The sequence below is a fragment of the Tamandua tetradactyla genome, chromosome 1 (genome assembly GCF_023851605.1).
Source record: "Tamandua tetradactyla isolate mTamTet1 chromosome 1, mTamTet1.pri, whole genome shotgun sequence".
In the NCBI taxonomy this organism is placed as follows: domain Eukaryota; kingdom Metazoa; phylum Chordata; class Mammalia; order Pilosa; family Myrmecophagidae; genus Tamandua; species Tamandua tetradactyla.
The window spans coordinates 22,318,029-22,343,707 of record NC_135327.1 but is presented as its reverse complement, the minus strand read 5'-3'; the positions used below and the strand labels follow the sequence as shown (position 1 = coordinate 22,343,707).

The window sequence follows — 25,679 nt, the reverse complement described above, 5'->3', positions numbered from 1 at the left end:
GGAACGCCTACGCGCCTGCGCGCGGTGGGCCGAAGGCGCCGAGCCTGTCTTCGCGAAGTGGGCGCTGGGTTCTGCCGTCGCAGCTGCGTCTCCTCAAAGCTCTGCTATCATCCGGGGCTCGGGCCCGGGCCCGGGCCCCCGGGGCATGGCCCTCCGGAGTGCGCAGGGCGATGGTCCTGCCTCCAGCCGCTGGCCCAGGGACGCGGAGAAGGCAGGTACGGAAGCCGGGTGGGGCCGGGGCGTCCAGGAGTGGCCTGCGAGGATGGCCTGAGGGGCAGGGGCGGCCTGAGAGGCAGGGGGGAGCACGCCTGGGACAGAGGTGGCATGGGAGGGGCCGCTGGCTGGAGGGTCCGAGGCAGCGGAGCTGGGACACGCAGGCGGACGCGCCCAGGGCCGCGGGCGGGGGTCGGCGCGGCTGGGGAGGGAAAGGCTGAAGGGCCCGAGTCAGGTCTGAAAGGGGGAGAGGACTTGAAAGTGGGGGATCGGGCGGAGGCTGAGGTGGCTAGAGGAGCGGTGGTGGCAGAATCGCATCTCACTGAGATGGGAGCCCAGGCCTCACCCCCGGCCTGAGACAGCCCGGCCACGTCCGCAGACTCCTGGTGCCAGACTCCTGGTGCTTCCGCTGTTGCTGTAAGGCAGGTTTCTCAAACTTCATTCATATATTGGCGTCGTGACGTAACGCGATGTCCATTTGTCACTTAAAAATTTTTTCGGTAATAAATTTCAGTCTTTTGAAATATAAAATCCAGCGATTCTTAGTATATTCATGACCATTGCCGCTGTCTAATTCCAGAACATTTTCGTGGCCCCAAAAAGAATGCCTGTACCCGTTAGCAGTCACTCCCCCTTCCCCAGCCCCTAGCCACTACTAATTTACTTTCCACCTCTATCGTTTGCCACCTATCTTAATGTTTATTTAATTGTCTAGAAGGTGATCCTCTTTTTCTTTTAACTTAGTTTCATTTTAAGCAGTGATTTGTGTGAAATCATGTTTTTGTTGTGCATTGTTTCCAGACATGTTTTACATGCAATAAGTACATGAAAAAACCTTCAATATTCGCCGTATAACAACTACAATAATCTTATGTCCCTTGGGAAGCAATAAGGTGGCCTTCCACTTTCCTGTCCTCTCATGGGTGGTGCCCATAATAGAACCACTGCCTATTCAACCCAAATGCTTTGAGGAAACATCTGTTAGCCACATCTTCCTCTGAGCTCATTCTCTGTTATTTCCTTTTTCTTCCGTTCTGTGACCTGATGGAGGTGGAGCTGACTTCCGATATACTTCTATGGGCCCTTTGGCATTATAACCTTTTGCTGATGTTTTGTGACATCTGCCCTCATGGCATAATAGTCAGTGTCCAAGCAGTATGGTGCTTGTGACTTGTTGCTCACAGCTGTGCCTAGGTTGCTAGACTAGACGTCTATGAGTGTGAGGAATTTAGAGATGACTTTTTTTATTTTTGTCCTTGTTTTTAGTCATATTAGTGTTGTCAAAGTTACTAATACTAGAAGCCCTCCTTTGTACAGTTTATGATCAGATTGATTTGCTGTCTAGAATATTTTTCTCCATTGTTGGGGTAAAGCAGTCTTTCTAGATATGTCCTTATCTTTATGTTTTAAGCAGGTAATGAATCTCTGCTAATTTGTTTTGTTGAAACTAATTAGAACCACCCAAAACAGAGACTTATTTGTTTTATCTTGTTTTTTTAATAAGCACCTTACCGAAGGTAAAAGTAAGATTTTCCTTTCCCATTGTCTTTCTTTGATACAAGTTCAAGCATAAATTTTGCAGTCAGTTTTCAGTGTTAGCATCGGGAAATCAGTGGGGTAAGAGGATGTTTGTCTGGGAGGATCTCTTACTCTCTCTTTGACTAGCTCTTTCATTGTTTTGATTAAGGCCAGGATTATGTAGTCTAACTTCTGTTTAAAGACTGTGACGTTTTCTTGATGTGCAAGCTTAAATAAAATATCAATATGGTAGTTTGTAGTCTCACATAAGATTCCATTATTGCATATAGACCATTTACCTTATCTAAATCACTTTTATTTTGGTGATATGGAAAAACTTCTAGTGGTTTCTTTAGTCATTGCCTGTTCCCTATACAGGAAACTAGTAAGAGCCCAAGCCGGTTGCTGTTAGAGGTACCTGTTGCTCTGAGGAGGCAGAAGTCCTTACCTGGGTTCTGTACCCAAAGTCAGGAGAGGTTTGAGGCAATAACTGGGCTCCAGCCATCTTTACTTTATCTGAACTGTTAAGAACTACTGCTTTATTGAATGAATTACTTTCCAGGCATCAGGAAATTTATTTATAGAAGAGTCTTATATTTTACAGTCAACCATGGGACAATCATTTCATTCAGTCCTCGTTATAATATCTAAGACCTCTACTATAAAGAAATTTGGAAGATAGCAGCTTTGAAATGCATAATACACCTCTCTAATAAGAAAGGCAGTAAAGAAATTGTAGAAGAAAGAATTCAGGGGATTTGAATTGCATATATGCCACTTCAGATGAAATGTGAGCTTTTATCCCAAGCCCAGATAGAGCAGTCTCAGTCTGGAAATGTAAGCCTCAACCCCAAATCCAGATATAAAACTTATTTTAAAATAAAATAGATATCCCAACCCATGTACTTCCCCCAAAAAACGAACAAGCAAAACAAAGGAAAAGCAAGCAAACAACAACAACAAATGGTGTTGCAATAATGGGATACTCAAATAGAAAAAGAATGAAATGTGACCCCCACCATACAGCATACAAAAAAAGAATAAGAAAATAAAATACATAGCATTAATTTGAATCTTTCCTGAGCATCCCAAGAATAAATAGCTCTGTGGTATTTCTCTTTCCGAGATGAGAAGATATGTAAATTAGTTGCTCATTTGACACTGCTACTCTTTTCTCCCTCATTATGTAGCCTAGCAGTTAACTTTATCTCTGTAATTTATACATCTTTGGCTCACCTGAGTTTTCCCTTTTCTCTTCCTTTTTTATGTCACGATGAGAGCCTACACATTAGATACAGTGAAATACTTGCAAGGTGGGGTGGATGGCTTGGTGGCTTATTTGACGTACCTTCCTCAGCTGCCATCAAACTTTTTTCTTTTTTATTAGAAAAACTGTAGGTTTACAGAAAAATCATGCATAAAATACAGAATTCCCATATACTACCCTGTTGTTAACGCCTTGCATTAGTGTGGTACATTTGTTACAATTCATGAAAGAACATTTTTATAATTGTACTATTAACTATAGTTTATTATTTACAATATGGTACACTATTATACTGCCATTAACATTTAATCACTGTACTGTGGGGTTGAGAACGGTGGTATTTTGGGGCTTGAATGGACAGTAGCTAAAATCCACATCTGAAAATCATCTTACTTTCTGGGAAGCACTGGTAGCTTTAGAAACAGGACAGAGAGTCTTCAAATGAATTTAGAGTTCTATGGCGAGCATATTCGTAGCAGTAGTGTGGGGAAAATAACATCATTATTTATCATAGGCCATAATTTTCCAGAGGAACAATAGCTCTGCTGAGTCTTTTATTCTATTCAGCACATATTTATTGAGTGCCACAGAGTGCCAACAATGAAAAGATAGTAGTAAATCTTGAAATGCAGGATTAAAAATAGAAACAGAGCAGAGTCTTAAGAGAAATAAGTATTGGAGCTGTGGTTTTAGTTCAGAATTAGTTAACGTTCTAGCAGATTATTTGCCAAATGGAAATCCAGCTGATTGCAAACATGCTCTTTTCCCCCAGAAACAAGCAATGGCTTTACTTTCCCCCAGATTTATTAAGGTATTGCTGAGCTCGTTTAGAAAGTGTGGGGGTGGGGTGGTGGGGAGAAAATTATTGTCTAAACAAATTGAGGAAAATTTTCCATACTCTTAAGAAATAGGTTAACAAGATTTTAAGTAACAGCTTATATCAAGTAATATTCAATGTTATCATTTAAATTCTCTAAATTTATGATGTGTGGAAAATGCAAGGATTCTCTTTAAAAAAAGAATAAATAAAATTAAAATATCTGGTAGATCTTTTTGTTGTTAGAAATTAGCTCAATTCCTGCTCTTATTTTGTCTCTGCATATGTTGTTAAATAGAAAGTTTTCTCTGTCTTCTGGGTGTCTACAACCTCTCCTTGAAAGCAGACAGTCTGTTCTTTCTTGGAGGGCCCTTAGGCCCAAAGTAAAATCCCTCCGTGGCTTCCCCAGTGTGCAGGATAAAGCTTCTATCTCATTTACTACTGTCCTTCCAACCTCAACTCTCTCCCTTTACCTGATACTCCAGCCTTACAGAATTTCTCTGTTTCTTGAACATGGCATTTCTTTGATGTGACAAGATCTTTGCACATATTCTTCCCACTGCTTGGAATATTCTCCTCCCAATACATCTCTTCTGTTTGTTTGTTTTTCTTTTTTTTGCGTGTGCTTTTTTTTTGTGGCAAAGTTGTCTTTAAGAAGGTGCTAGAAAATATTCTCAGTGAAGCTTTTGCCTGTTTGTCTCAAATGTAGTCAGTCATTCTTTCCTCTGGACTTTCCTAACCCTACATGATTTTATTGTATCTTGTATAATAATTGTTGGTATTCCTCCCTAATGTGAGCTAATTAAGGGCTGGGAGTGAGTTATATTCGTCTTTTGACACTCAATAAATTCTGGACTTATGAATGGAAGGATGGACTAATGGACAGGTGAATGGACAGACGGAAGGATAAACCTGAGCCAAGAACTTGAAGCACCTCAGAAAAATCATTTGACTACTTAGGTGCTATACTGACAGAAGAAATTAGAACTTATCTATCATGTTTTCTAGTTACAGTAACCATTTAATTTAGCCTTAAAACTGGGACATTCTTTGAGAGTGTGGCTGGTAGAAGAGGTTTGCTATGAATAATTACACTAGGACTATAGATGTAAACCAGGATTCTCTTGGACAAACTGGAACAGATGGTTACCCTGCTAGGTTGTCAGGGCAAACACAAGTCTTGCCAGTAGAACAGGTTAGACTAAGTAAAAAGTTACCTAAGTTATTTTCCTGTCTGTACTTGTAGTTGTATATGACTCCAAACATCTGCTTATCTGGTTTGTATTTCGTGGCTATCTGGGACTGTTGGTACCAACTTTTATTTGTATTAATATGCAGTTTCATTATGGAAACAATTTGTTCTAGTTTGCTAGCTGCCGGAATGCAATATACCAGAAACGATTGGTTTTAAAAAGGAGAATTTGATCAGTTGCTAGTTTACAGTTCCAAGGCTGAGAAAATGTCCCGATTAAAACAAGTCTTTAGGGCGGGCCACGGTAAGAATGCTTGCCTGCCAAGCCCGAGGACCCGGGTTCGATTCCCGGTGCCTGCCCATTTAAAAAAAAAAAAAAAAAAAAAATTGAAAAAAAAAAACAAGTCTTCAGAAATGTCCAATCTAAGGCATCCAGGGAACAATACTTTGGTTCAAAAAGGCCAATGAAGTTCAGGGTTTCTCTTTCAAGTGGAAGGACACATGGCAAACATGGCATCATCTCCTCTCTGCTTCTCTTGGCTTCCAGTTTCATGAAGCTCCCCGGGAGACATTTTCCTTCTTTATCTCCAAAGGTCATTGCCTGGTGGACTCTGCTTCTCATGGCTATGTTGTTCTGCTCTGCTCTCTCTGAATCTCTTTCATTCTCCAAAATGTTACCTCTTTTATAGGACTCCAGAAATTTATCAAGACCCACCCGAATGGGTGGAGACATGTTGTCACCTAATCCAGCTTACCAACCACTCTTGATTAAATCACATCTCTAGGACGAGGATCTGATTACAGTTTCAAACATACAGTATTGAATAGGGATTATTCTGCCTTTATGAAATGGGATTTAGATTAAAACACGGCTTTTCTAGGGGACATACATCTTTTCAGACCAGCACACAATTTGTATACTGTTGTGTCAGAACTAACATTGCTGAGGACAGTTGCTCATTGACCCTTCTAAAGCTTAACCCACCTTCCAGTTTACATTAATTTGAGCTAGGTGCCTTGCACCTAGTATAGCTACATAATTTTTTTAAATCAGTCTATTTACTGTCAAATGAAAGGGCTGTGAGTTTCCTCTCCTCAAGCTCTGCCCCTCCTTCCAACCTCTTTAGTGCTCCTTATCCTTTTTATTATTTATTTATTTACTAAACATAACATACAAACACAAGCATTCTTACCATATGTTCATTCCATTCTTGATATATAATCAGTGACTCACAATATCATCACATAGTTCTATATTCGTCATCATGATCATTTCTTAGAACATTTGCATCAATTCAGAAAAAGAAATAAAAAGAAAAGAGAAAAAAATTCATACATACCATGCCCCTTACCCCTCCTTCTCATTGATCACTAGCATTTCAATCTACTAAATTTAACATTTGTTTCCTCTATTATTTATTTTTAATCCATATGTTTTACTTGTCTGTCAATAAGGTAGATAAAAGCATCAGACACAAGGTTTTCACAGTCACACACATTGCGAAAGCTATATCATTATACAATCATCTCCAAGAAACATGGCTACTGGAACACATTTTCAGGCACTTCCCTCCAGCCTCTTCATTACATCTTAACTGAAAAAGGTGATATCTATATAATGCATAAGAATAACCTCCAGGATAACCTCTCGACTCTGTTTGGAATCTCTCAGCCATTGACACTTTATTTTGTCTCATTTCACTCTTCCCCCTTTTGGTCAAGAAGGTTTTCTCAATCCCTTGATGCTGAATCCCAGCTCATTCTAGGATTTCTGTCCCACATTGCCACACCTCTGGGAGTCATGTCCCATGTAGACAGGGGGAGGGCAGTGAGTTTGCTTGTCGTGAGAGAGGCCACATCTGAGCAACAAAAGAGGCTCTCTTAGGAGTGACTCTTAGGCCTAATTTTAAGTAGGCGTGACCTATCCTTTGTGGGGTTAAGTTTCATATGAACAAACCCCAAGATTGGGGGCTCAGACGATTGCTTTGGTTGTCCCCACTACTTGTGAGAATATCAAGATTTCTCCACTTGGGGAAGTTGAATTTTCACCCTTTCTCACCATTCCTCCAAGGGGACTTTGCAAATACTTTTTTATTCACTGTTCAAATCTGTCTGGGATTTATGGGGATATCATTCTGGACAAACCTCCAAAATCTCATGCCCTACTCAATCCCCGTCCTTTTTAGGTACACCCTTTGGTAATCCTTTGTAGGTACACCCTTTGGTAATACCTTCTCAGACTAGCCAGACCCGCAGCAGACTCTTTGAGCGCTGGGCATTTACCATCTGCACATACTCCCCTCTGGTGAAGTTTAGTGGACTGAGCCTGAAATTAATAGTGCATCTGGCCCTTGACTTTATGCAAGCAGGCGATCTCAGAGCTGTCTGTCTGTGGTACAAGTACCTACTTGTACTTCAAACCAAATAGATAGAGCCCTAAGCAGAAAATATACATCTTAGGTATGTGCCTAATGCCTTTTCTCTTTTGTTTTGTAGATTATAGCAGCAAGAGGAAAAAGAAAGTGGCAGAGATACACCAGGCTCTGAACAGTGATCCCGCTGATGTGGCTGCCCTTAGACGCATGGCTATTAGCGAAGGCGGGCTCCTGACTGATGAAATCAGGCAAAAAGTGTGGCCCAAGCTCCTCAACATCAACACCAGTGACCCACCTCCTGTATTAGGTAATGAGGAGCAGGGCTCCATGAGGGGAGCTTGTCTAGGGGACGGGGAGACAAGAATTCCAGCATCTTTTGATTTTTGATGCTCATTTCTAACCAAGTGTAGATGAATAAATTTAAAGCATTTTAGGATATGCTTGGGCTTTCTTAAAAATAAGGCCAAACTGATATGTAGAATTTATTTTAAAACGTAATGGGCTTTCCTCAGGGACTAAAGTATTGGCTAAGTATGGCAGTTTATTAAAAATGCGTATTCTAGTCTAGATTTTATGTGGATTGTATTTTAAAATACAGGAATCTGTATTTTAATAAGCACCCAGCTGATTCTGATGCAGATTAACTACATTTTGATAAACACTGGCTAGGGGGATAGATAATATCTCTAAGGTCTTTTAAAATAAGAACAAAACAAAAACAATACCTTTTTATTGGGGAATACCGAGGTCCTTTCCAATCCCAAAATTCCGTACTTCTTTGAAAAGTTGTTGTTTAACTAAATTTCAAGGCCCATGTAGTGAAAGAAATTCTTTGGAATACAATGCAAAATAATACTAATAATAATCCACTTTGCCATTTGTTCACTCAACAAATGTTTATTGCATTCTTGCTATATATGGCAAAATGCCAGGTGCTGGAGTTAGCTTTCATTCATCTGGCAGATATTAGCTGAGTTCCTGTTGTATGCACGGTATGTGGAAATGATTAAAACAAGGCCTCTGCACAGTGTGAAGCCCAGGAGGTCTAAGTTGCCACTTGTTATTATCTTTGGAACTAGGTGCCTCAGAGCTGTCAGCTTTTTGTTGTAAGGAAAAGGTATTGTCATATTCATACTCTAAAGCCTGAAGTGATACTCTTCTATCAGATTCCAAATTTCTCATGTTTTTTAGAAAATGAAGTCTTGGGGAGGTGGGGTTTTGCACAGGTCTCTGATAGCTTTTGATTTCAGTTGTGAGAGAAACACACCTGTCTATAACAGCTAAAGACTGCCTCTATTTTCATAATGTATTGGGTTTATTAGCTGAATACAGGCATATTCCCTCTTTGTAGTGTCTTAGTTTTAGGATCAAGAGAGAAACGTTAAGTTCTTTATGTGAATTGATCTTAATACTCATTTCTGAACCACTCTGTGCTCCCTGGTTTACTACAGTAAGTTTTGTCCGTGGTCTGTGGTTTCCATATCCGTGATCTTATTCAATCTTTATGTTAACCCAAGAACACATATAGAAGAGAAAGTCCCCATTTTACAAATGTGGACACTGAAATTCATGACGCTTCTGCAGTATTGCACGTTATGGCAGCCTGCAGTGGGGCCTGGTCTCCTGACTTCTCCATTACTCTTTACACCACACTGTATTGCCTGTTGGACAATTGGTGTGCCCTCCTTTTACAGTCATCATGACTTGCATGAAACAGCATGTGTTTGGAAATAAACTAGGGATTCCCCTCCAGATGTTGTCTTACGAGTCATGTCCTACTTCAGGAAAAGTTGAGGTGTGTCCTCCAAGCCTTTTATGTCATTCCAGAATGCTTTGGTCCTGATCTAGCTTTCCAGACATTCCTGCAGTAATGTGTTCCTTTTCTTCTGTAGAGAAGAACCTACGGCAGATGAGCAAGGACTACCAGCAAGTGCTACTGGATGTCAGGCGGTCTTTGCGACGCTTCCCTCCTGGTAAGAAGCTCTCCCTGTCTTGCCACATTCAGAATAGGGTTTTCTGTCCCCATTGCACTCACTTGCTGGTGCTTGCCAACCCTAGGGAGTTTCTGGAGGCTGCTCTGTCAGGTATAACCTGCCTCTTCAGACACCTTTAGTATTCTCCATCTGCTAGGTTAAAATTTTGTTGATGCCTTACTTTCAGATCCCCAGTGTAAAAGCCTGAGCCAAAAATAATTTATTTTGGTCTGAAGTTGAATAAGGAAAAAGTTTTGTTTATTTTTCCTTCAGAGCCACAGAAGTATTTTGTGGGGATTGTTAGTGTCAGCAGATTAGTTTAGAACTGAGCAATAACAGGAACTACTACTGTCTTCAATTGACTAGATATATAAATATAGATATATAGGCATGTACATATACTGGGTGCCTTGGCCTGGAAGTGAGGCCATTTCCTGCATATTTATAGAGTCTGTTCCTGAATTCGCCTCTCCATTGCCGGGAAGAAGGAGAAGAATGGCCATTGTCTTAATTTTCACAATGAAAGAAACAGGGCAGCAAACCTCATGTTTGTGATCCATTTCTTTTCCTCTGCTCTGGCACGTCCACCTTTAGGACCATGAAGGAGGAGAGACTTGCTAAAGGAACCAGCTAAGAGTCTCTGTGTTCTGGCTTGAATTTGTCTGTTAAAGGGCTTTCCTGTTCCCTTGCGATGTTCTGGGGAGTCCTGTGTGGCCAGGAGCCAACCAGCTTGTTTTTTGCTGTTATTATTATTTTAAGCAATTTTATAGAGATGTATAATTTTATAGCGATACCTTACAATCCATCCAAAGTGTATAATCGGTGGCTTTTATAATCTGTACAATCACAGAGTTGTGCGTCATCACCACAATTTTAATACATTTTCACTACTCCAAAAAGAAAAACCCCATACGTCTTAGCAGTCACTCTCAATCCCTCTATCCTTTCCCAGCCCTACTTAACCACTTAGCTAATTCTGTCACTATAAATTTATTTATATTTACATTTTATATAAATGGAATCATATACTGTATAGTACTTTGCATCTGGTTTCTTTACTTAGTATAATGTTTTTGTTTTTTTTTTAGTTAGAGAAGTTATAGGTTTACAGAAAAGTCATGTAAAAAATACACTCCCATATGTATACACCTTTGTTATTTCACTTTTTGTTAGTGTGGTACCTTTGTAACAATTGATGAAAGAATATTAAAATATTACTGTTAACTGTATCTATGGTTTCCATTAGATGTATTTTTTCCTGTATGCCATCCTATTATTAACACCTTGTGATAGTGTTATACATTTGTTATCATTCATGAAAGAATGTTCTTGTACTATTAATCCCAATCCATATCCACAGCAGCGTTCACTGTGTGATACAGTCTCAGATTTTATCTTCTAACTTTCATTCTAGTAACATATACAACCCAGAACTTCTCCTTTCATCCACATTCACAAACATAATTTAGCACTGTTAATTATACTCACAATAATGTGCTACCATCACCATCTTCCATTTCCAAACGCTTACAATCAACCTAAATAAAAATTCTACACAAATTAGGCATCAGCTCCCCATTCTCTACCCCCATTCTATCCCCTACTAACCTAAATTCTAGATTCTAACTCTGTGAATTTGCTTATTATAATTAGTTCATAAAAGTGAGATAATACAATATTTTTTCTTTTGTACTTGGTGTATTTCACTCAGCGTAATGTCCTTGAGGTTCATCCATGTTGTTGCATGCATCCAGACTTCCTTTCCAATAGCTAAATGATATTCTATGGTATGTATATAGCACAGTTTGTTTATCCATTCATCAGTTGATGGACACTTGGGTTGTTCCATTTTTTGGCAATTGTGAATATGTTGCTGTGACCATCACTGTGAAAATTTCTGTTCAAATTCCTGCTTTCAGTTCTGGGCATATACCTAGTAGTGGGATTGCCCAATCATATGGTAATTGTATATTTACCTTCCTGAGGAGTGACCAAACTGTCTTCTATTGTGACTGCACCATTTTACATTCCCACCGGCAATGAGTGAGTGTTCTTATTTCTCCATATCCTCTCTAACACTTGTAATTTTCTGTTTAATAGTGGCCATTCTAGTAGGTGTGAAGTGATATTATGGTTTTGATTTGCTTTTCCCTGATAGCTAGTGATGTTGAGCATCTTTTCATGTGCTTTTTAGTCATTTGTATTTCTTCTTTGGAAAAATGTGTGTTCAAGCCTTTTACCCTTTTTTTTTTGCATGGGCAAGCACTGGGAAGTGAACTGGGAACTCCGGTATGGCAGGCAAGAACACTGCCTGCTGAACCACTGGGGTCCGCCCCTTTTACCTATTTTTTAATTGGGTTGTTTGTCTTTTTATTGTTAAGTTGTAAGATTTCTTTATATATTCCAGATATCCTTGTTGATTGTGTGGTTTCCAAATATTTTTTTCCTTTGGGTATAAATTCTAAGAAACCATTGCCTACCGCAAGATTTTGAAGAGGTTTCCTTACATTTTCTTCTAGGAGTTTTATGGTCCTGTTGTTATGTTTAGGTCTTTGATCCACTTTGAGTTAATTTTTGTGGGATAAGGGTCCTCTTTCTTTCTTTTGCATGTTGAAGAGACTATTCCCGTCCCAGTTGAAGAAACCTATTAAATATCAGTTGGCCTTGTTAAATATCAGTTGGTCGTGGAACTCTCAATTCAGTTCATATGGTTAATATATCAGTCTTTATGCCAGTATCATGCTGTTTTGACCACGGTAACTTTGTAATATGTTTTAAAGTTAAGAAGCTCATTCTTAAGAAGTTAAGAATGAAATCATAATTTCATTCTTTTTCAAAATGTTTTTGTTTTTTCGGGGCCCTTTACCCTTCCAAATAAATCTGACAGAGGGCTTTTCCATTTCAGCAAAGTAAGCTGTTGGAACTTTTTTCTTTAGCAATTTTATTGAAATATTTTCACACACCATACAATCCATCCAAAATATATAACCAGTGGCTCACAGTATCATCACATAGTTGTGCATTCAACTTTATCAATTTTAGAACATTTTCATTTCTCCAGGAAGCAGAAGAAAAAGAAAATACCCAAAGCATCCTGTACCCCTTATCATCTGTGTCACTGATCCCTAGCATTAGTGTGGTACATTTGCTGCCATTGATTAAAGACTGTTAAGATATTACTGTTAACTATAGTCCATAGTTTGCAGTAGGTGTGGTTTTTCCCATATACTACTCTATTATTAACTTCTTGTGATAATTTTGTATATATGTTCTAGTTCATGGAGGAAGTTTTTTATATTTCTACTATTAATCATAGTCATCATCCACAAGATGTATTGAATTATACATTCAATGATAACTTTCCCTATCAACCACAGTTCAGCACTGTATGATTATACTCACAATATGTGCTGCTATCACCTCTGTTCCATTTTCACTCATTTCAGTTCAACCTAGTTAAAAATTCTGCACATCTTAAGCAACTATTCCTCATTCTCTAGCCTCATGATATCTCCTGGTAACCTATATTCTACATTCTACGTCCGTGATTTTGCATAATATAATTAGTTCATATTAGTGAGCTCATAGAATATTTGTCCTTTTGTGTCTGACTTATTTTATTCAACGTGACATCCTCAGGTTTCATCCATGTTGTCACATACTTCAGGACTTCATCCCTTCTCACTGCTGGATAATATTCTATCACATGTGTGTACCACATCCATTCATCAGTTGGTGGCCACTTGGATTGTTTCCATCTTTTGGTAATTGTGACTAATGCTGCTGTTCATGTTGGTCTATAAATGTGTGCTCACATCCCTGCTTTCATTTCTTCTGGGTATGTACTGAGTAGTGGGATTTCCAGATCATAGGGTAACTCTATACTTAGTTTTCTGAGGAATCGCCAAACTGCCTTCCATACCAGCTGTACCATTTTACATTTCCACCAGCAATGAGGCTGTTGGAATTCTGATTGGGATTGTGTTGAATTGGTAAATCAATTTGCGTAGAATTGGCACCTTAATATTTAGTTTTCCAATCCATGAACATGGAATATCCTTCCATTTAAATAGGTCTTCTTTGATTTCCTTTAGCAGTGTTTTGTAGTTTACTGTGTCCAAGTCCTTTCATCCTTGGTTAAACTTATTCCTAGATACTTAATTCTTTTAGTTGTTGTTCTAAACGGAATTTTTTTCTTGATTTCCTCCTCTGATTGCTCATTACTGGTATATAGAAACATCACTGATTTTTGCATGTTGATCTTATATCCTGCCTCTTTGCTGAACTCTTTTATTAGCTTTAGTAGCTATATTGTGGATTTCTCCCTTCAGTTTTGTCAGTGTTTGCTCAGGCATTTTGGAGCACTGTGGTCAGGTGAATCAATATTTATTTTGTTATTTCTTCTTGGTGGATTGCCCCTTTTATTAGTATCTAGTGTCTTTCTTTGTCTCTTATAACGGTTTTGCTTTTTAAGTCTAATTTGTCCAATATTAGTATAAGTACCCCAGCTCTTTTTTTGGTTATTGTTTGCATGGAATATCTTTTTCTAGCTGTTCGCTTTCAAGCTATTTGAGTCTTTGGGTCTAAGGCAAGTCTCTTGTAGACAGCATATAGTTGGATCATACTTTTTTATACCTTCTGCCTATCTATGTCTTTTGGGGAATTTCCACTAACATTCAGTGTTATTACTATAAAGGCAGTACTTACTGCAACCATTTTGTCCTTTGGTTTTTATATGTCCTGTCTTTTTTATTCTCTCTCTTTTTACCCTTTTAGTTACCCTTACCGATAATCTTCATTTCTACACTCTACTCCAAGCCTCTCTATCTTGTCTTTTCCTTTCAAGACTAGAGAATACCCTTTAGTATTTCTTGTCAGGCAGGTCTCTTGTTGACAAACTCTCTCAGTTTCTGTTTATCTGTGACTGTTTTAAACTCTCTCTTTTTTTTTTATTTTTAACTTTTTTTTTATTGTGTAGTATAACATATATACAAAGCACAGAAATAAAAAAGCAGTCGTTTTCAAAGCACTCTTCAACAAGTAGTTACAGGACAGATCCCAGAGTTTGTCGTGGGCTACCATATGATCCTCTCATATTTTTCCTTCCAGCTGCTCCAGAATATAGGAGGTTAGAGGGCTTAATTATTTTTTTATCATCACAATCAACTTTTTCCTTTTTTTTTATGAAAAATAACACATATACAAAAAAAGCTATAAATATCGAAGCACAGCACCACAATTAGTTGTAGAACAGATTTCAGAGTTTGACATGGGTTACAATTCCACGATTTTACTCTCCTCATTTTTGAAGGGCAGTTTTGCCAGATAAGGAATTCTTGGCTGGCAGTTTTTCTCTTTCAGTATCTTAAATATATCATACCACTGCCTTCTTGCCCCCATGGTTTCTGATGAGAAATCAATACTTAATCTTATTGTGGTTCCATTGTATGTGATGAATTGTTTTTCACTTGCTGCTTTCAGGATTCTCTCTTTACCTTTGGCATTTGACACTCGGATTAGTATGTGTCTTCAGAGTAAGTCTATTAGGATTTTTTATTTATTGGATCATTTGTGCTTCTTGGGCATGTATATTTGTGTCTTTCATAAGAATTGGGAAATTTCCGATCATTATTTCCTCAGATTTTCCTTTTTCCCCCTTTCCTTTCTCTTCTTTTGGGAAGGGAATATGTTTGTGTGCTTTGTGCTGTCATGCAGATCCCTGAGATCCTGTTCAATTTTTTCCATCCTTTTCTCTGTTCTTCTCTCTGTAAGAGTTCTTATAGTTTGTTGATTCTTTCTTCTTTCTGTTCATATCTGCTGTTGTATGCCTCCTGTGTATTTTTTAAAATTTACTTTGTATTATCAAACCAAAACAATATATAAATGTGAACATTCTTAACATACAGACATTCTGTGTATGGTGTACAATGGTGTACAATGCTCAGTACATTACGTAGTAGTATATTCATTACCATGATCATTAAAAAAAATGTTTTTTTTTAAATTTTATTACATGGGCAGGCATCAGGAACCGAACTCGGATCTCCGGCATGGCAAGCAGTAGTTCTCCCACTGAGCCACCATTCTGTCGCCCTCCTGTGTATTTTAAATCTCTTCTAGTCTGCCTTTCATTCCCATGATTTCTGTTTCTTTTCATACTTTCACATTCTTCTTAATAGCCTTTCTTGTTTTAACCATATTTTCTTTCATCTCCTTAAGCTGATTTAGGAGATTTGCTTGAACATATTTTTGATTAGTTATTCCAATTTCTGTGTCTTCTCTGAAGTTTCTGTTTGTTGCTTTGGGCTGTATCTTCCTGTTTCTTAGTATAGCTTGTAAATTTTTTGCTGATGACTGACATCTGATTATCTTGATGAATTTTCTCTGAAGGTCAGTTTCTCTCTCTTGCCTAATGTTTTATTGTTGATTGGTTTTGCGTTGAGGCTCTTCTTTGACACTTGGTTCAACTTTTTCTAGACCTTTAGAATTGCTCATGTTTAATTGATCAGTTTTTTTCAGCTCTTTTTCATCTGAATCTTACCCTGGATATGTTGTACAGTTTTTAAGATTATACTATTTTTGCATTTATTTCACTGCCCAGGAAAAAGCTTCCTTTCCTCTCTTCCTTCTCCACATTTTTGATCTGTTCTGTTTGTTTTGCCTCTATAGCTTTTTAAATACTCCTTTCACTGCCTATAGCTGTTTTTGCCTGGAAAGCAAATTCTGAGAGGGTGGTCACCCTGGAGAGGACTTTTTCACAAGTCACTATTTCCTAGCCAAAACAGGGCCAAGGACCCATAAAGGAGGCACAGACCAGCTCCAAAGAGCCCTGGGGAGAGAGGGTCAGGAAAGATGCCAAAAGCTTTTTTTTTTCCCAAAAGCCTTTTTTGATGACTCTCCAAAGCTGTGCTTTTCAGGCCTGCCCAGCAGATGGCACCCTTCAACAAGCTGTTCCCCATAGTCCTTAGGAGGCACTGTGTCTTTAAACTTCCAGAGCCTTCACCCCTGTTGGGGTCAAGAACAGTGACTGTGGCCATCTGTTTCTGGGACAGGCTGAAACATCAGCCAGAGGTGGAACCCAGCAATCTGAATTTGCAGAGCAAAAACTGTTATCAATGCTCAGCCATGCACAACCTCCCCTCGCTTTGCCCCCCTCAGCCACACACACACACACACACACACACACACACAAACCTATTCTTTTTTTTTTATAATCATTCCATTCTACATATATAATCAGTAATTCACAATATCACATAGTTGCATATTCATCATCATGATCATTTCTTGGAACATTTGCATCTATTCAGAAAAAGAAATAAAAAGAAAAGAGAAAAAAATTCATACATACCATACTCCCACCCCTCCCCCTCACCAATCACCAGCATTTCACTCTAAATTTATTTTAGCATTTGTTCCCCTTATTATTCATCTTTATTCCATATGTTTTACTCATCTGTTGATAAGGTAGATAAAAGGAACATCAGACACAAGGTTTTCACAATCACACTGTCACATTGTGAAAGCTATATCATAATACAGTCATCTTCAAGAAACATGGCTACTGGAACACAGCGCCACATTTTCAGCCAGTTCCCTCCAGCCTCTCCACTACAACTTGACTAACAAGGTGATAATCTATTTAACGCGTAAGAATAACCTCCAGGATAACCTCTCGACTCTGTTTGGAATCTCTCAGCCATTGACACTCTGTCTCATTTCACTCTTCCCCCTTTTGGTCGAGAAGGTTTTCTCAATCGCTTGATGCTGAGTCTCAGCTCATTCCAGGATTTCTGTCCCACGTTGCCAGGAAGGTCCACACCCCTGGTAGTCATGTCCCATGTAGACAGGGGAAGGGTGATGAGTTTGCTTGTTTTGGCTGGAGAGAGAGGCCACATCTGAGCAACAAAAGAGGTTCTCTTGGGAGTGACTCTTAGGCCTAATTTTAAGTAGGCTTGACCTATCCTTTGTGGGGTTAAGTTTCATATGAACAGACCCCAAGATTGGGGGGTTCAGCCTATAGCTTTGGTTGTCCTCACTGCTTGTGAGAATATCAAGAATTCAAATTGGGGAAGTTGAATTTTCCCCCTTTCTCACCATTCCTCCAAGGGGACTTTGCAAATACTTTTTTATTCACTGTTCAAATTACTCTGGGATTTATTGGGGTATCACTCTGGACAAACCAACAAAATCTCATGTCCTACTTAAGGTTCCATGTACTTATGATGTTCAGTTAAGCTGTCTACCTAAGTTATATTAGGAAATGCAGTAGTCAAAATATAAATTTTGTACCAAATAAACATTTTTTGCTTTAATCTCACACATAAGGTAAAATTTTAAAATATTAATTACCATCTATTTTCAGCACCCTGCAGTGATGACATTCCTTTGTTCTTCCTCATGCAAAAACATTTTTAAAATTTGTACATTTAGTCACTATCATTATACACTCTAGGCATTCCTAGATTATACCGTCTCAGGCTTTATCGTCTTTCTTTCTGATTTTATCTGTGCACCCAGCCCTCCTCCATCATTCTCACATTCAGCTTCATTCAGTCTGCACAGTTCTTTATTGCAGTTTCTCACCCTCTTCCTGTTGCCTCTTCCCTGGATGCTGTACAGTTCACCTCTGGCCTCTGGAATCCCAGCACAGTTGTTTTAGACACTTCCTGCCTGTCCATTAGCTGTTTTGGAGGAAGTATGAATCCTAGAGCCCCTTACTCCACCATCTTCCCTGGAAGTTCACCTCTAGATTGGTTTTGATAAAAGCATATACCTGTGACCTGGTCTGCTTTATTTATCCTGCTGTTTTGGTGAGACCACACAGGACACATAATTCCCATTTTTCTCCAGAGGTAAACTGCTCTCCATTTATTCCTATTCCATTTATATACTGTCAGTCTGATATTCCTTCTGTAGGCTGAACTTTCCATGTAGTTTCACATTCCCTTTCCATTGATGTTCTCCTAGACTTACCTCCCCACTCTTCTACTGAAAATTCAAATAGGGTTTTAGTTTTTTCCCACTACTGTATTACTTTCTTTTACTACTTCATTACTTTCGTTACTTCTCCTATACACAGTACTTTATTTCATTTTCTTTTTTATTTTAATCTTTTTAATTATGCCTATCTGAAAAGGGTGGGATAAATATGGGCAAAAGATGAGCTTTGTTCATTATCTTTTCTTGGATACTTCCTTAGAAAATCCATTGCTGGCCCTCTTCCTAACCTTCTAGGTACTAGGCCGCTTGCATATTCAGGTGTGCTGTCTCTCCTCCCTCCCAGGCATGCCGACTGAACAAAGGGAAGGGCTCCAGGAAGACCTGATTGACATCATCCTCCTCATCTTAGAGCGCAACCCTCAGCTACACTACTACCAGGGCTACCATGACATCGTGGTGACATTTCTCCTGGTGGTGGGCGAGGAGCTGGCAGCATCCCTGGTAGAAAAATTGTCCACCCACCACCTCAGGTACTAATGCAGAGGCACATAGGAGAATGGGGATAGCTCCTCAGCACCCCGTGGCAGTAACTCCTGCTTCCTAGTTAGTGTTTTCAGTGGTCTGAATCTCTTTCCACCCCCCACCCCAATCTAATTTGTCTTTGGTCTGATCAAGCTTTTAAAATTGTCTCCCTCCAGAGATTTCATGGATCCAACAATGGACAACACCAAGCATATATTAAACTATCTGATGCCCATCATTGACCAGGTGAATCCAGAACTCCATGACTTCATGCAGAGGTATATATGTGTCTACATTTATATGTACACATGCATATACACACATGCACACACACACACACAGAGACACCTTCAACTCTCCTAACCTTCGTTCCTTCCTCCACATATCTAGCTCAATTTCATCATCATCTTATGCTGACTAGTGCTAAGTTCTTCTGAGTCTCCTTTCCAGTTACCAGCTCTCTGGATAATTCAGTTCTGTATAAAATCTTTGAGCACTTTTTGGGTGTCCTACTCTTTGGGGAATATAGGAGATGACACAGCAATGCCTTTGAGGAGTTTACATCTAATGGGGAGAGTGGGTAAGGTAAGTATGCCAAAGTAGATTTTGAGGTTATTGCCACAAGAGAAATACAAAGTCCTACTGAAGTCAGAGAAGAGAAAGACAAGACCATCTATAAGTGGTTTCATTTCCCAAGAACCAAGAAAAAGAAAATATTTTTTTGCAAATCTCATGTTTTTCCCTCCTCCTCTGTTTAGTTGGAGATGCGTTCTTGGCCAGTGCTTCAGGTTGCTGTTTGTTGTTTTTTCAATTATGGTTGTGTTTAAAGTGTTTCGGTGGTCTCATGTTGGTTAAAAAGATAATATGGTTGTGTTCTCATACCTGTAAAACTATGCCTTTGCCCTTGAAAAGGGTATGATTTTCTCAGAAGGAAAATCATTTTACCATTCTCTGAAAGTAAGTATTTCCTGGTCCTGTAGTTGACAGTTCTTAGCCATTAGGAGACGAACAGTGAGAAAAGGCAACCACGACCACATTGTGGTATCAGAGTCCTAATGATGGGTACATTTTAATGCTGTTAGAATTTTGAAGGGAGAAGATGCTGAGATTTCTGAACAGAATTTTTAGAAAGCATATTTTCCAAATGCTTCCTTTTCACCAGCACTGAGGACAAAGAAGGCCCAGAGAGAGGGAAGAGATGACCCAGCAGGGGACCTAATGTCTGGATTTCCTTTGCTCCTAGTGCTGAGGTGGGGACCATCTTTGCCCTCAGCTGGCTCATCACCTGGTTTGGGCATGTCCTGTCCGACTTCCGGCATGTCGTGCGGTTATATGACTTCTTCCTGGCCTGCCACCCACTGATGCCCATTTACTTTGCAGCTGTGGTAGGTACAGGCCGTGAACCAGCAGCTCAGTTCACCACCACCCATTCCAGCTTAGGTCATTTTCCTTGAAGGAAAACTTGGAGATTATGGAAAGATACAAATTACCGGATCTGAGGGTCTGTGTAGCATTTCCCAGGCTAATGACCCTGGATACCATTTTGTGCAGTGTTAATGGGGATATCATGAAAAAAAAGTTCTGTATATACGTAAGTTTGGGAAATGCTGTTAAAGTTAAACAAATTTCTTTACTGCTTGACTCTTTTGTGCCTTTGAAATACTAATGTGCATTGTGAATTGTCAGAGTTCCTTTTGACATCTCCTGAAACTGTGTCCTGCTGTTGAAAACAACTAGGGAAACGGTAGTACCAACTGCGAACTGCAGGTTTAAGAAAGGAAGAAAACTGGTATTACGATAGAAAATTGAGATGGCTTGTGGTAGAGAGTAGGGATTCCAGTTATTAGAAGAGCCTGAAGTGTAGAGGGTTGGGGAGACCTCAGGGAAAGACTTCATGCCCCTTCTGCAGCTGTGACTCCGAGGCACAGTGGTCAAAAAAGTTCTGTAAAGGAAGCAAGAACCATTCTTTCTATTGCTTTGAGCCATTTCTGTGCTAGAGCTCCAAGATATCCAATAATTCCTCTCCCTTTCCTCCTTCTAAAAGAATCTACTTCATTTCTTTCAAGATGTTGAGGGTCACGTGAGCAGAAAAGTGTGCCTGGAATGACACAGATATTAATTCAGTCAGCCTTTCCACTTTATGGGGTAAAAGTTTGCCTCTAACAGGAAGGGTAGCTGAGAAGCACTTTAAGTATGTACATTCTTACTCCCTAGATGGATACAAGAGTTTGCTGAAAACTTGGGATAAGCCTTGTCTGTGACCACTTTAAATTCATCTCTAGGAAGAGTGAAAAGTGTATAGCCAAGCAAAGGCCCTGTGTGTTCTGGGCTTCTGATGCAAGGCCTTACTGTCTGCAGATTGTGTTGTATCGTGAGCAGGAAGTCCTGGACTGTGACTGTGACATGGCATCAGTCCACCACCTGTTATCCCAGATCCCTCAGGACCTGCCCTATGAGACGCTGATCAGTCGAGCAGGGGACCTCTTTGTTCAGTTTCCCCCATCTGAACTTGCTCGGGAGGCAGCTGCCCACCAGCAAGCTGAGAGGTGAGTGTGGCTGAGGCACCGACTGAATGGGGAACATTTGTAAATGAGCAGAAGTAATGGAGGATCAGGCTAAGCTTATGTCAGCAGAATTCCCAGTTTAGACTTCACGGCTCTTTATCAGGAAGAGCTTTCTGAGCCATGGGTGGCTTGTCCTTATGCTATTTAGTCCAGTGTTTCTTTCTTTCTTCTTTAATACCATTCCCATCTTTTTGTTTCCTTCCCTTGCAGAACAGCTGCTTCTACCTTCAAAGACTTTGAGCTGGCATCAGCCCAGCAGAGGCCTGATATGGTGCTGCGGCAGCGGTTTCGGGGACTTCTGCGGCCTGAGGCTCGAACGAAAGATGTCCTGACCAAACCAAGGACCAACCGCTTTGTGAAACTGGCCGTGATGGGGCTGACGGTGGCACTTGGAGCGGCCGCTTTGGCTGTGGTGAAAAGTGCCCTGGAGTGGGCCCCTAAGTTTCAGTTGCAGCTGTTTCCCTAAAAACCAGAGAGGACACTTCCTTTTATGTTACATTAAGATCTCACCCTTCCATGGAAGGATTAGGAGGGGGTAGAATTTCCTTTATTAAAAGGGTTTCTGTCCAGGGTTTTCTATTCCTGCCACCCTTCCCTGCCTGCCTGTCCATGGTTTGCCTTTGCTTCAGAGGCCAATACCAGGCCCCCTGCACTGAGGGCCTTTGGGGGCCTGGGAATAGAACTTTTTCCCTCTCAGAGTGGGTGTCTGAGTCAGCTTTTTGCTGCCTCCCCTTGTGTTGGAGGCATTGGTTTCTTTAGTCCTAGCTACCTTTGGAATCAGCTAGGCCTGGGCTACCCTGGTTACTGGAGAGCCTCCTAGCTACCCAATAGTAAGTAACCTGGGCCACTGAATGCCCTCCTTGCATTTTCTTGTGTTCTCTCTGCTTCATGTGAACAAAGAAGGAAGGAGCTGCTGCAATAGAAGTCAGATCTTGGGAATAAAACAGGAAGACAAAGCAATCTAGCCTAAGAGCAAGATTGCCCTCTCAGAGCAGCTCCATCGCTGGTCAGAAAACAAAAACGTGACTAGGTTACTAGTAAAATTCTATTTTTAGTCTAGCAATTACTTGAGCATTTCCAGTTAAATGGGAATGAATGACAATTTTTAGGGCTCAGACCCAGTTTGGTTTTGTGTGCGCCCCCCCCCCCTTTTAACCTCATTATTCTTTCCCACAAACTACATGATATTGCTTATAAAAGACATTTTTATTATTATTTTTAGAATTACATGCATACAACATATAAAGTACCCTCACTTTCAAAATCATAGTTCCTTCATGGGAAAATAGTTATCATTAGGAGGATGAGCTTGTCAGGCTTAAGATTTATTTTCTACTCAATTATTTTAACATTTTGCTTTAGCCAGAGTTGCTATTTGTAGACTTCCAAAGTGCCCACTTCCCCACTGACTTTCCTTTTTCTTTTCCTTAAATCACCCTTCTATTCTGAAATAGGCCCTCACTCACTATCTTGGCATTGTTTTTTTGGGTTTGATTTATCCCTCAAATACTGGTATCTGTTGCCTGGTTGGAAATGCCTTTGGAAACTTGCCAGCACCCAGAAAGTGACAAACTGCAGCCAAAAGAGCTTGGTGGAGCCTGGAATAGCTAGGTCCCCCAGGGGCTTTCCAGACCTTATGGAGTAAAGTGGATCTCTTGGTCCTCTGGGACAACTTTTCCTGTAAGCAAAACCAGGTTTGTTTCAGATCAACTCTGGCTTTTTAAGAAGTGCCTTTTGCTGCTTTAAAAGAATGGGGTGTATGGTATGAAGTAGCCATGTACTTTAGTTTCCTGGTCTCTCTTAGACACTGTTCTCTCTTGGCAGGTGTTTTTTAAGTGAATGTGCCAGAAAAACTCCACTTTACCATCCTTTCCTTAATGTTCTTACCTGTACCCACTTCTGCCCCATGCGGCGTGGAGGGCATTGCGCATGCCAGGCAGTGGCTGAGCCAGAGAGGTCAGCAGAGGTGGCTACACCAAGTTACACTAAGCACTTTAAAACCAGAACAAGAGCAAAGTGATGTATCCTTTTCAATAGCAGGAGCCCACTTTGGTGAGTGTTATGTAGATGTGTTATCCTAGAAAGTGGTAGGTTCATGAGGACGAAGGACGAAGGTTCATGGTAGGTTTGCGTCCAGGATCCAGAGGAGATAACGTGGCAGAAATTCTTTGTCCTCTTTACAAATGGGCAGCAGCATATGCCCCTCCTGCCACAGACACTCGTCCTGCTTCAATACTGAAAGAACCCACGAGGGATAGGAAAAGTTGACGTGGTCACACTCCCAGAGCTACTTTTTAGATCCAAGGAAGCAAGTGGCATTTGTCTATGTTGTGGCCTAACAATGTGAAGAAAGTTTGCTGCCGATGAGAAGAAAGCATTATCTTTTTTACTTTCAGGTGGTTTACTTATTCTGTAAAGAATATGTGTAAATATTTTGTACAGAGATCTGTATGAAATAAACAGCCATATGTGGTTACTAGTCCCGTCTTCTGTCATTCTGCCCTTATCCATCACTTACTGAGAGTGCACGCCATCTGTTTTGATTTGGTCATTTAGATGGGCCATCTTTGCCTGTATCTTCATTTGCTTTGTGATTTTCTGTTGTATCTAGGGCATTTGATTATAAAGGTAATTTTGCAAATTGGTTTCCTTCACTCATCTAAAGTTTTGTATTTACTTGGGTTTTTGTTGAAGGTCCCCTTTTATATTTGGTTTGTCAGTAATTCCCTGCCAAAACAAGACCCAGATACCATGTAGGATGTGCAGCTTTACTTGGGGGTGTGTTACAACTTAGAAAAGATGCATGGGTGGTTCAGTGGAGGTTCACCTCCCTATCATGTGGGAGAACCAGCTTTGAATCCTGGCCCATGTACCGTAAAAAAAAAAAATACTTGAGAGTCTGTTAAAAACTAGGCAGAAAAGGGTGTACAGGTGGTTCAGCTGTAGAAAGCTTGCCTAGCCTGTGGGAGACCCAGGCTCAACTCCCAGCCCATGCACCAGAAAAAAAAGTGGTGGCATATAGCTCAGCCAGACTATTCAGCCCCACCTCTCTGTCCATGTGTGTCTCACCTCTCTGTCCATGTGTGTCTGAGATACCTGGGTTTCTGTGGGTAAAGGGGTGCAGGACCAGGACTCCAGGAGGCTTCCTTACCAGCTGGCTGTTGGATTGGCTCCACTTTTGTGCCCCTTCCTCCCCTCTGGTGGGGGGCCCTCAGTCTCTGCTAAAACCAGGTGCCCATAGCAGTGAGAAGCAGGCACAGTGCACTGACGCAACATTCTCTATGCACAGGGGAAGCAAGTCCACTGTCCCCCAAAGCCTGCTGCAGGAGCTGGCTGGGGTGCAGAAATGCACCGCTCCCTTGGGACCTGTGCCCCACTGCATACCGCCTGCCCCCTCTGGGCTCATGGTGAGGATACTCACAACCCTCTTCATCCCAGTCTCTCAGCTTCAACTTCATGTTTTTCTTTTTACCCGATTTCACAGAATGTGGGTGAAGTCAGTCCACCCTACTCCGCCATCTCACCATGCCACCCTTTTAATTGGACAGTTGTGGAGGACACTGGGCTGGCCAGGACACCCCATCTTGCCCTGGGAGCTCACACCAGGGAGTTGCGTTGGTGGAGTAATTTGTTTTGAGTGGAAGACTCGGGCAGTTTCATAGGTGCCCATATTAGAATATAATGAATGAAAATTGTAATAGAGAATTGAAGGAAAAATAGCTAGTATAAAGATAACAGAATAAAAAGTGGGTGCTTTGGAAGTCCCCTTGGAAAAGCGAGAAAGGGGGGAAATTCAATTCTCCAAGTGGAGAATTCTTGATATTCTCACAAGCAGTGGGGACAATCAAAGCAATAGGTTGAGCCCCTATCTTCGGGTTCGTTCATATGAAACTTAACCCTGCAAAGGATAAGCTAAACCTACTTAAAATTATGCCTAAGAGTCACCCCCAAGAGAACCTCTTTTGTTGCTCAGATGTGGCCTTTCTCTCAGCCAATACCACAAGCAAACTCACTGCCCGCCCCCCAACATGGGACATGACTCCCAGGGGTGTGGACCTTCCTGGCAACGTGGGACAGAAATCCTAGAATGAGCTGGGACTCAGCATCAAGGGATTAAGAAAACCTCAAACAAAAGGGGGAAGAGAGAACTGAGAGAAAAGTGTCAATGGCTGAGAGATTCCAGAGTGAGAGGTTATCCTGGAGGTTATTCTTACGCATTAAATAGATATCACCTTGTTATCCAAGATGTAACAGAGAGGCTGGAGGGAAGTGCCTGAAAATGTAGAGCTGTGTTC

The 25,679-nt window shown here is 40.6% G+C and overlaps 1 protein-coding gene across 2 annotated transcripts; it reads left to right on the top strand.

Moving 5' to 3' along the window:
• TBC1D20 (TBC1 domain family member 20) lies at positions 1 to 23,863 on the top strand. 2 transcript variants are annotated; one of them, XM_077112047.1, is made up of 8 exons: positions 3 to 215; positions 7,504 to 7,689; positions 9,275 to 9,355; positions 18,642 to 18,828; positions 18,997 to 19,098; positions 20,064 to 20,205; positions 21,179 to 21,366; positions 21,595 to 23,863. In XM_077112047.1, exons 1-8 carry the CDS (start codon positions 146 to 148, stop codon positions 21,848 to 21,850), a joined length of 1,212 nt encoding a protein of 403 aa, XP_076968162.1. In that variant the 5' UTR covers positions 3 to 145; the 3' UTR covers positions 21,851 to 23,863. The 2 variants fall into 2 exon arrangements, with proteins under 2 accessions (XP_076968165.1, XP_076968162.1); XM_077112050.1 differs by lacking the exon at positions 20,064 to 20,205 and having other exon boundaries at positions 1 to 215; positions 18,997 to 19,066.
• The last annotated feature ends 1,816 nt before the right edge of the window (positions 23,864 to 25,679 follow it).

Bases quoted from the DNA above. Each gene is read 5' to 3' on its own strand.
- TBC1D20 (XM_077112047.1), top strand. From the start codon at position 146: ATGGCCCTCCGGAGTGCGCAGGGCGATGGTCCTGCCTCCAGCCGCTGG. The intron at 7,690-9,274 runs GTAATGAGGAGC...TTTCTTCTGTAG, and splicing joins TGACCCACCTCCTGTATTAG to AGAAGAACCTACGGCAGATG. The intron at 9,356-18,641 runs GTAAGAAGCTCT...CCTCCCTCCCAG, and splicing joins TTTGCGACGCTTCCCTCCTG to GCATGCCGACTGAACAAAGG.